Here is an 11,895-nt window from a genome sequence, read left to right as displayed (position 1 = left end):
GAAAGACATAATCAATGTACCATGTTTGCATTAACCAACTACATTGAAAACATTCACAAGAAAATGCCCAAAAGCATGCTTTAAAACCATGGAAATTTGGAATGACATTTGCAAAATGAGTGGATTGGACAAGAGTGGAGCGGAGACGAGTGGATGGTGTGACTGAGTGAGTGAGTGAGTAGGTGGGTTGGTCTGGGAATCAGTGAATGGAACAGAATTGTGTGGAGCAGAGCTAACTTGAGAGGAGAGGAGCTGACTTGAGAGGAGAGGAGCTGACTTGAGAGGAGAGGAGCTGACTTGAAAGGAGAGGAGCTGACTTGAGAGGAGCGGAGCTAACTTGAGAGGAGAGGAGCTGACTTGAAAGGAGCGGAGTTGACTTGAGAGGAACGGAGCTGACTTGAGAGGAGAGGAGCTGACTTGAAAGGAGCGGAGAAGACTTGAGAGGAGCGGAGCTGACTTGAGACGCGAGGAGCTGACTTGAGAGGAGCGGAGCTGACTTGAGAGGAGCGGAGCTGACTTGAGAGGAGCGGAGAAGACTTGAGAGGAGCGGAGAAGACTTGAGAGGAGCGGAGCTGACTTGAGAGGAGAGGAGCTGACTTGAGAGGAGAGGAGCTGACTTGAGAGGAGCGGAGAAGACTTGAGAGGAGCGGAGAAGACTTGAGAGGAGCGGAGAAGGCTTGAAAGGAGCGGAGAAGACTTGAGAGGACAGGAGCTGACTTGAGAGGACAGGAGCTGACTTGAGAGGAGCGGAGCTGACTTGCGAGGAGAGGAGCTGACTTGAGAGGAGCGGAGAAGACTTGAGAGGAGCGGAGAAGGCTTGAGAGGAGTGGAGAAGACTTGAGAGGAGCGGAGCTGACTTGAGAGGAGCGGGAAAGACTTGAGAGGAGCGGAGAAGACTCGAGAGGAGCGGAGCTGACTTGAGAAGAGTGGAGAAGACTTGAGAAGAGTGGAGAAGACTTAAGAAGAGTAGGTGGTGTGAACAGAGTTGAATAGCAGAATGGCCTTGTGTGAGTGGAGCAGAGCGAAACGGGTGATGTAAGTGGAGCAGAGAGTAGTGGGTGGTGTGAGTGTGAGACACAGACAAATGCAGAGACACAGAGAGGTACTGACACATTGACTGACACAAATTCACACACACGATTAGACACACACACAGAGTAGCAAAGAGACAAACACGCACACACAGACATACGCATACACAGACTGACACATACAGAGACGGACATAGACAGACAGATATAGGCAGAGGCACACAGATAGAGACTCATACAGAGAGAGACGCAGATAGAGGCAGACGTACGGACAGACACACAGAGACACAGACACACAATGCACACAGAGAGACACATAGCCACACACAGAAAGACAGACAGAGAAGAAACTCACAGAGACAAATACAGAGACCCACACACAGAGAAATGCAGACATATACATGCAGACACACAAAACCAGACACCGAGACAAACACACAGACTCGCACAGCCAGATTCATACAGACACAAGCAGGGACAGAATGACACACAGACAGACAAAAAGACACTCATGCACACACACAAACATAAGACCACAAACAAAGACTAACATACGGACACACACACAAACACACACACATGAACACAAAGGCAAATACGCAGCGCGACAGACACACACAGAGAAATATAGAGACAGACTCACACCGTTCGACTGGATGTGTCTGATGTAGATATCTGTATGTTCGACTGTGTCTGAGGTAGATGTCTGTGTGGTCAACTGGATGTGTCTAATTTAGATGTCTGTGTGGTCAACTGGGTCTGTCTGATGTAAATGTCTGTAAGGTTGACTGGATGTGTCTAATTTAGATGTCTGTGTGGTCAACTTGGTCTGTCTGATGTAAATGTCTGTAAGCTTGACTGGATGTGTCTGATCTAGATGTCTGTATGTTATGCTGGATGTGTCTGATGTAGATATCTGTATGTTCAACTGATGTGTCTGAGTTAGATGTCTGTATTTTAGACTGAATGTGTCTTATCTAAATGTCTGTATGGTCGGCTGAAGGTCTCTGACTGATATGTATGGATGTATGAAGGGACAGCCAACTGGATGTTGTCTGATTGATATGTATGGATGTATGTAGGGTCAGCCAACTGGATGTTGTCTGACTGATATGTATGGATGTATGAAGGGACAGCCAACTGGATGTTGTCTGACTGATATGTATGGATGTATGAAGGGACAGCCACCTGGATGTTGTCTGACTGATATGTATGGATGTATGAAGGGACAGCCAACTGGATGTTGTCTGACTGATATGTATGGATGTATGAAGGGTCAGCCAACTGGATGTTGTCTGACTGATATGTATGGATGTACATAGGGTCAGTCAACTGGATGTTGTCTGACTGATATGTATGGATGTATGTAGGGTCAGCCAACTGGATGTTGTCTGACTGATATGTATGGATGTATGAAGGGACAGCCAACTGGATGTTGTCTGACTGATATGTATGGATGTATGTAGGGTCAGCCAACTGGATGTTGTCTGACTGATATGTATGGATGTATGAAGGGACAGCCAACTGGATGTTGTCTGACTGATATGTATGGATGTATGTAGGGTCAGCCAACTGGATGTTGTCTGACTGATATGTATGGATGTATGAAGGGACAGCCAACTGGATGTTGTCTGACTGATATGTATGGATGTATGTAGGGTCAGCCAACTGGATGTTGTCTGACTGATATGTATGGATGTATGAAGGGACAGCCAACTGGATGTTGTCTGACTGATATGTATGGATGTATGAAGGGACAGCCAACTGGATGTTGTCTGACTGATATGTATGGATGTATGTAGGGTCAGCCAACTGGATGTTGTCTGACTGATATGTATGGATGTATGAAGGGACAGCCAACTGGATGTTGTCTGACTGATATGTATGGATGTATGAAGGGACAGCCAACTGGATGTTGTCTGACTGATATGTATGGATGTATGAAGGGACAGCCAACTGGATGTTGTCTGACTGATATGTATGGATGTATGTAGGGTCAGCCAACTGGATGTTGTCTGACTGATATGTATGGATGTATGTAGGGTCAGCCAACTGGATGTTGTCTGACTGATATGTATGGATGTATGTAGGGTCAGCCAACTGGATGTTGTCTGACTGATATGTATGGATGTATGTAGGGACAGCCAACTGGATGTTATCTGACTGATATGTATGGATGTATGAAGGGACAGCCAACTGGATGTTGTCTGACTGATATGTATGGATGTATGAAGGGACAGCCAACTGGATGTTGTCTGACTGACATGTATGGATGTATGTAGGGTCAGCCAACTGGATGTTGTCTGACTGATATGTATGGATGTATGAAGGGACAGCCAACTGGATGTTGTCTGACTGATATGTATGGATGTATGAAGGGACAGCCAACTGGATGTTGTCTGACTGATATGTATGGATGTATGTAGGGTCAGCCAACTGGATGTTGTCTGACTGATATGTATGGATGTATGTAGGGTCAGCCAACTGGATGTTGTCTGACTGATATGTATGGATGTATGAAGGGACAGCCAACTGGATGTTGTCTGACTGATATGTATGGATGTATGAAGGGTCAGCCAACTGGATGTTGTCTGACTGATATGTATGGATGTATGTAGGGTCAGCCAACTGGATGTTGTCTGACTGATATGTATGGATGTATGAAGGGACAGCCAACTGGATGTTGTCTGACTGATATGTATGGATGTATGTAGGGTCAGCCAACTGGATGTTGTCTGACTGATATGTATGGATGTATGAAGGGACAGCCAACTGGATGTTGTCTGACTGATATGTATGGATGTATGTAGGGTCAGCCAACTGGATGTTGTCTGACTGATATGTATGGATGTATGAAGGGACAGCCAACTGGATGTTGTCTGACTGATATGTATGGATGTATGAAGGGACAGCCAACTGGATGTTGTCTGACTGATATGTATGGATGTATGAAGGGACAGCCAACTGGATGTTGTCTGACTGATATGTATGGATGTATGTAGGGTCAGCCAACTGGATGTTGTCTGACTGATATGTATGGATGTATGTAGGGTCAGCCAACTGGATGTTGTCTGACTGATATGTATGGATGTATGAAGGGACAGCCAACTGGATGTTGTCTGACTGATATGTATGGATGTATGAAGGGTCAGCCAACTGGATGTTGTCTGACTGATATGTATGGATGTATGTAGGGTCAGCCAACTGGATGTTGTCTGACTGATATGTATGGATGTATGAAGGGACAGCCAACTGGATGTTGTCTGACTGATATGTATGGATGTATGTAGGGTCAGCCAACTGGATGTTGTCTGACTGATATGTATGGATGTATGAAGGGACAGCCAACTGGATGTTGTCTGACTGATATGTATGGATGTATGTAGGGTCAGCCAACTGGATGTTGTCTGACTGATATGTATGGATGTATGAAGGGACAGCCAACTGGATGTTGTCTGACTGATATGTATGGATGTATGAAGGGACAGCCAACTGGATGTTGTCTGACTGATATGTATGGATGTATGTAGGGTCAGCCAACTGGATGTTGTCTGACTGATATGTATGGATGTATGAAGGGACAGCCAACTGGATGTTGTCTGACTGATATGTATGGATGTATGAAGGGACAGCCAACTGGATGTTGTCTGACTGATATGTATGGATGTATGAAGGGACAGCCAACTGGATGTTGTCTGACTGATATGTATGGATGTATGAAGGGACAGCCAACTGGATGTTGTCTGACTGATATGTATGGATGTATGTAGGGTCAGCCAACTGGATGTTGTCTGACTGATATGTATGGATGTATGTAGGGTCAGCCAACTGGATGTTGTCTGACTGATATGTATGGATGTATGTAGGGTCAGCCAACTGGATGTTGTCTGACTGATATGTATGGATGTATGAAGGGACAGCCAACTGGATGTTGTCTGACTGATATGTATGGATGTATGAAGGGACAGCCAACTGGATGTTGTCTGACTGATATGTATGGATGTATGAAGGGACAGCCAACTGGATGTTGTCTGACTGATATGTATGGATGTATGAAGGGTCAGTCAACTGGATGTTGTCTGACTGATATGTATGGATGTATGAAGGGACAGCCACCTGGATGTTGTCTGAGATACATATTCAAATAAATCTCTCTGTGGCTGTTCGAAACAATAAACTGCAATAAACTGAATATGCTTAAATGGACACTTTTCACAAACGTGGAACTAACAAGGTTCTGTCACGGCGTAGCGTGTCCTTGTAAGGGGAGGCTTGCACGTAGGTGTGCAGGATCACCATGGGCCCGCTACAAGCTAACAAGCTTAACACCTCACCAGAGGCAGTTCACATACCAATTAGAAAATCTGCCAGTAAACAGCACGCCAGGGGTCACGTGACATAGGTAAGTCTCCCCTCGTCGCTACAGTGGAAGAACAAACACAAGGGGCCGTCGCAGGTTGATCCAGCAGGAGTCTCCGTCATCTTGTATATGCGTATTCCTTGACATGCCACATATCCAGCTAGTCAGTCACATATCTGACTTTCTGGTGCAATGCTAATATTTGTATGATGCTGCAACGCCGTATTCTGGCTGTAGTTCTGGAGATGTTTTCTTCAGATCACAAATGACTGCGTGTCAAATGTGGCTCACTAAGATTTCATTATCATCATTGATACTGTAAACATGAAATCCTCTTTGAGACTGTCCCTGAATCACAATGGCTTCCATGAAATATGTCACGTCAGTAACAAGTTATTTTGTTCTGAAACAAACAAGGTTAAGCCTGGGCGCGACTTTGTGAGAGAGTATATATATATTGACGACAACGTGCCCGTCATCACACGCCAACATGGACGTCACAACGTTGTTAAGCGTGGCGGTTGCTGCAGTGTCTCTCCAGATGGGCCAGGCTATAGTCAGAATACAGCTGGACGAGGTTGCCATCCAGAACGGTTACCCCAGCTGTCGACTCATGCCAAGATCTAACGCTACGAATCTCCAGAATGTCTGGATGTTCCAAGGCGAAGGTCTCGTCCTGAACTTGTGCCTCGAAAACCCAGCCGTCGTCAGCCTGGAAGACTTCATCTACTCAAATGATGGCTGGCAGGATGCCGTGCTCGTCTCCATTGACAACAAGCCTCTGGGTGAGGTGAAGACCCACGACACCTCCTTCGAGGGTGAACTGTGGAACATATTCTCGGGCACTGGACCTTTAGGGGAGCAGGTGTCCCTGCAGGAGGGGGCCCATACCCTTAAGGTGTCTGTCACACAGGCAGATAAGTGGGGCGTTGAACTCGACGCCCTGGTGTTGAGGGTGCAGCAAGACGTGGACAGTGACAGCGACAACATGGATTGTGATGACGACTACCCTACGCCGGCTGCTCCAGACTACCCTTGTGCCCCAAATGATGACGTCCCCATCAAAAGTAAGTTCAGGATAGCTTTAACCCTGTACTAGTGAAGCCGTTCCTCTCACCCAATGTGACTTCTCTCACACATAACGTTGCTTACACAATAATGCAGAAGTTGGCATATCGACCCAGCCTGTCCCGTTGTTCATCATGATAGCATTTATCTGCCACTCACAGAAGACATAGTCTTCAGACCACTTTAACGTGTACACAAAATACTTGTGTCAATCCAAGCATCAAGGTTTAACAAACTCACATACATTAGACTACAACAGCCATGTACACCCCCATCACCTTTGGATTCCTAGTAACAACCCCAAATGAAGAACATCGCCGGTTGAGGCACACCTTCAGTTGAGAAGTACTTCCGAGTTCAGTTATGCCACCACGTTCAGTGAAATTCATTAGTTCAGGAATACCCCTAGTTAAGAAATAGCTCTAGTTCAGGAATACCGCTAACTGAGGAATATCCCCGACCTGAGGAACACACCCTAGTTGAGGAACACACCCTAGCTAAGGAACACACCCTAGTTGAGGAACGCATCCTAGCTGAGGAACACACAATAATTGAGGAACACACCCTAGTTGAGGAACACACCCTAGCTAAGGAACACACCCTAGTTGAGGAACGCATCCTAGCTGAGGAACACACAATAATTGAGGAACACACCCTAGTTGAGGAACACGCCATAGTTGAGGAACACGCCCTAGCTGAGGAACACACCACACCCTAGTTGAGGAACACGCCCTAGCTGAGGAACGCATCCTAGTTGAGGAACACGCCCTAGTTGAGGAACACACCCTAGCTCAGGAACAAACCACACCCTAGTTGAGGAACACACCCTAGTTGAGGAACACACCCTAGTTGAGGAACACGCCCTAGCTGAGGAACACACCACACCCTAGTTGAGGAACACACCCTAGTTGAGGAACACACCCTAGTTGAGGAACACGCCCTAGCTGAGGAACACACCACACCCTAGTTGAGGTACACGCCCTAGTTGAGGAACGCATCCTAGTTGAGGAACACGCCCTAGTTGAGGAACACACCCTAGCTAAGGAACACACGATACCCTAGTTGAGGAACACACCCTAGTTGAGGAACGCATCCTAGCTGAGGAACACACAATAATTGAGGAACACACCCTAGCTGAGGAACACACCCTAGCTGAGGAACACACCACACCCTAGCTGAGGAACACACCACACCCTAGCTGAGGAACACACCCTAGTTGAGGAACACACCCTAGCTGAGGAACACACCACACCCTTCTTGAGGAACACATCCTAGCTGAGGAACACACCACTCCCTAGCTGAGGAACACACCACACCCTAGCTGAGGAACACACCCTAGTTGAGGAACACACCCTAGTTGAGGAACACACCCTAGTTGAGGAGCACACCCTAGTTGAGGAACACACCCTAGCTGAGGAACACACCACACCCTAGCTGAGGAACACACCACACCCTAGCTGAGGAACACACCCTAGTTGAGGAACACACCCTAGTTGAGGAACACACCCTAGCTGAGGAACACACCACACCCTTCTTGAGGAACACACCCTAGCTGAGGAACACACCACTCCCTAGCTGAGGAACACACCACACCCTAGCTGAGGAACACACCCTAGTTGAGGAACACACCCTAGTTGAGGAACACACCCTAGTTGAGGAGCACACCCTAGTTGAGGAACACACCCTAGCTGAGGAACACACCACACCCTAGCTGAGGAACACACCACACCCTAGCTGAGGAACACACCCTAGTTGAGGAACACACCCTAGTTGAGGAACACACCCTAGTTGAGCAACACGCCCTAGTTGAGGAACACACCCTAGCTAAGGAACACACGATACCCTAGTTGAGGAACACACCCTAGTTGAGGAACGCATCCTAGCTGAGGAACACACAATAATTGAGGAACACACCCTAGCTGAGGAACACACCCTAGCTGAGGAACACACCACACCCTAGCTGAGGAACACACCCTAGTTGAGGAACACACCCTAGCTGAGGAACACACCACACCCTTGTTGAGGAACACATCCTAGTTGAGGAACACACCACACCCTAGCTGAGGAACACACCACACCCTAGCTGAGGAACACACCCTAGTTGAGGAACACACCCTAGTTGAGGAACACACCCTAGTTGAGGAACACACCCTAGTTGAGGAGCACACCCTAGCTGAGGAACACACCACACCCTAGGTGAGGAACACACCACACCCTAGCTGAGGAACACACCCTAGTTGAGGAACACACCCTAGTTGAGGAACACGCCCTAGTTGAGGAACACACCCTAGTTGAGGAACACACCACACCCTAGTTGAGGAACACACCCTAGTTGAGGAACGCATCCTAGCTGAGGAACACACAATAATTGAGGAACACACCCTAGTTGAGGAACACACCACACCCTAGCTGAGGAACACACCACACCCTAGCTGAGGAACACACCACACCCTTGTTGAGGAACACATCCTAGCTGAGGAACACACCACACCCTAGGTGAGGAACACACCCTAGGTGAGGAACACACCCTAGTTGAGGAACACACCCTAGTTAAGGAACACACCCTAGCTGAGGAACACACCACACCCTAGCTGAGGAACACACCACACCCTAGCTGAGGAACACACCCTAGTTGAGGAACACACCCTAGTTGAGGAACACACCACACCCTAGTTGAGGAACACATCCTTGTTGAGGAACACATCCTAGCTGAGGAACACACAATGATTGAGGAACACACCCTAGTTGAGGAACACACCCTAGCTGAGGAACACACCACACCCTAGTTGAGGAACACATCCTAGCTGAGGAACACACAATAATTGAGGAACACACCCTAGTTGAGGAGCACAGCCTAGTTGAGGAACACACAATAATTGAGGAACACACCCTAGCTAAGGAACACACCACACCCTAGCTGAGGAACACACCCTAGTTGAGGAACACAGCCTAGTTGAGGAACACAGCCTAGTTGAGGAACACAGCCTAGTTGAGGAACACACCACACCCTAGTTGAGGAACACATCCTAGCTGAGGAACACACAATAATTGAGGAACACACCCTAGCTAAGGAACACACCACACCCTAGCTGAGGAACACACCCTAGTTGAGGAACACAGCCTAGTTGAGGAACACACCGTAGCTGAGGAACACACCACACCCTAGCTGAGAAACACATCCTTGAGGAACACACCCTAGTTGAGGAACACACCCTAGCTGAGGTACACACCCTAGCTATGGAACACACCCTAGTTGAGAAACACATCCTTGTTGAGGAACACGCCCTAGTTGAGGAACACACCCTAGTTGAGGAGCACACCCTAGTTCAGGAATACCAAATCCTCCATAATACCCCTAGTTTAGTGAAAACCGTAGTTCAGTAATGTCCTGCGTTTTGTATGACTGCGAAATGAAGAATATCTCCAGTTGTGGAATTCCGTTATGCCCACGAGTTCAGGCTCAGTTCCTGGTTAGCTGTTGCCTCCAAAATCAATCGTCTGTACCAGCTCTGTGTAACCGCTAAAATCAGTCCTCTATACCAGCTCAGTGGTAACCACCAAATTCAATCGTCTGTCCTAGACCAGTGGTAGCCACCACATTCAATCGTCTGTCCTAGACCAGTGGTAACCACCGGGGTTAATCGTCTGTCCTAGACCAGTGGTAACCACCAGGTTTAATCGTCTCTCTCAGGTCAGTGATTCCTGCCTGCTCTGTACTAATCCTTCTTTTTCGCTTGTGCGTCCTTGTTATGTGGCAGCTACTATTTCGACCATACACTCATTACGTTTCAGGGATGCCTGCCTCAACGCTAGTTCCCACCAGAGATCTGGAAGTCCCCGGTCAGACTGACAGCCCAGTCACAGACGCTACCAGTGATACAGTCACAGTCAACAATGGTACTTCTATTACAGACAAACCTGGACAGTACGATTCAAGTAGCAATGCCGGTACAGTCACAAATGAGAATGGTGGTTTAGCCACGGACAAGACTGGGGAGTACGTCACCAGTCGTGGCTCTTTCACCGACGACAAATATAGATACGTCACAGACAAGAGTGGTGGGTACGTAACAGACAATAATGGTGGGTATGTCACCATTAAGAATGGTGGGTACGTCACAGACAACAATGGTGGATACGTCACGGACAGCAATGGTGGGTACGTCACAGAAAACAATGGCGAGTACTTCACAGACTCTCTATCGACTGGTAACCATTACCCGTCCTCTGACAAAATATCGGAGCGTGACAATCCAGGAAGAAGTCAACCCCAAAGCTCTGCACCACCGTTTCGTGACATTGTGACGTCATCAGACAACATTAAAAAGAACACGTCCGTAGTGCTCAGTGGACCCGAGGACGAGGACATCACAATCCAGCGCGCCGATAAACCCTTCTGCTCGGGGGGACTGGCCAGCTACGACATCGTGTCGAGTCGAGGCTCTCTAATGACAATCACCTACACCCAGGTGATCACAACCACCCTGACTGTACACAGAAGTCTTGGCCTAACGACAGACAACCCTTCCGTTCTGCTGTCGGGCAACTCGGCCTATATCCAGGCCTTCCCAGGCCGGAGCAATGACATGTGGGTAAGTGTAGGGCGGGAAGACGCAGTTCCGTGTTCAGCTATCCAGCTCTCAGCAGTTGACGACAACGGCAACATGACGTCCCGGATGTTGTTGAGGGACGACGGTGGTATTCTGTTGTTCCCCCAGGGCGACGCTTCTCACCAGGCCGTGTACTACCCAACACAGGCGCACGTATCCAGTGGGAGCCCTGGACTAAACCTGGCCTCTGTGGGCATCAACGGAAACGGTAGTGATTTTGATATGACCCTCCAGACGGAGTTCGGAACCAGTAGGTTAGCTGTTGCCATGGGAACAGTTTCCACTACCATTACCTTCTTCGGAACCCCTATTGGCGAGGTAAGTCGGCTGAGTTCCCTAGTTCTCCCGTGTCTGAACCAGGACCAGCTCGCCAGTGCTTTTGTGTCTGCAGACAACACGGAGTTTGTGTCCATGTTTGATCCGTGGCAATCGTTCACTGGCAGCAACATCACGCTCCTCACCACAATGGATGTGTCGCTATAACACATGCACCAAACGAAGAACACAGAGCCAAGCTGCAAATGAAATAAGTGGAGTAATTCAGTGAGACATGATCAGACCATGTACGCCGAGATACAGCTTTCTAATCATTCCCTTGCAATAAACAGTGTTTTCGAAACATTTCGTTTTGTCGCTTTTCATATTTCATTGTCTCAAAAGATGTAGGGTTACATGAAAGATAGATGCTTTGTTCGTTCGTCGGAAGAATGGTCTGCTTTTGAACGTATGCCAGAGATACATCGTTTTTTAAATATAAGCACAATCTAGACATTGAACGTCGGCTGTACACTTCGTACGTGCATAGTCTTCATTGTGACAGTTGCGT

The 11,895-nt window shown here is 47.9% G+C and overlaps 2 protein-coding genes across 2 annotated transcripts; one reads left to right on the top strand and one right to left on the bottom strand.

The window, feature by feature from the left end:
- Positions 1-232: 232 nt before the first annotated feature.
- LOC137269931 (E3 ubiquitin-protein ligase SspH2-like) lies at positions 233-5,513 on the bottom strand. The gene is made up of 2 exons (XM_067803770.1): positions 5,471-5,513; positions 233-936 (listed from the first exon to the last, which is right to left on the bottom strand). The coding sequence occupies exons 1-2, from the start codon at positions 5,511-5,513 to the stop codon at positions 233-235; spliced, it is 747 nt and encodes a 248-aa protein (XP_067659871.1).
- A 368-nt stretch (positions 5,514-5,881) lies between these two features.
- LOC137269932 (uncharacterized) lies at positions 5,882-11,613 on the top strand. Its single transcript, XM_067803771.1, has 2 exons — positions 5,882-6,458; positions 10,252-11,613. Exons 1-2 carry the CDS (start codon positions 5,882-5,884, stop codon positions 11,550-11,552), a joined length of 1,878 nt encoding a protein of 625 aa, XP_067659872.1. The 3' UTR covers positions 11,553-11,613.
- The last annotated feature ends 282 nt before the right edge of the window (positions 11,614-11,895 follow it).

The sequence above is a fragment of the Haliotis asinina genome, unplaced genomic scaffold (genome assembly GCF_037392515.1).
Source record: "Haliotis asinina isolate JCU_RB_2024 unplaced genomic scaffold, JCU_Hal_asi_v2 scaffold_18, whole genome shotgun sequence".
NCBI classification, from domain to species: domain Eukaryota; kingdom Metazoa; phylum Mollusca; class Gastropoda; order Lepetellida; family Haliotidae; genus Haliotis; species Haliotis asinina.
The sequence above is the reverse complement of the archived record's forward strand: the minus strand, read 5'-3'. Positions and strand labels throughout refer to the sequence as shown.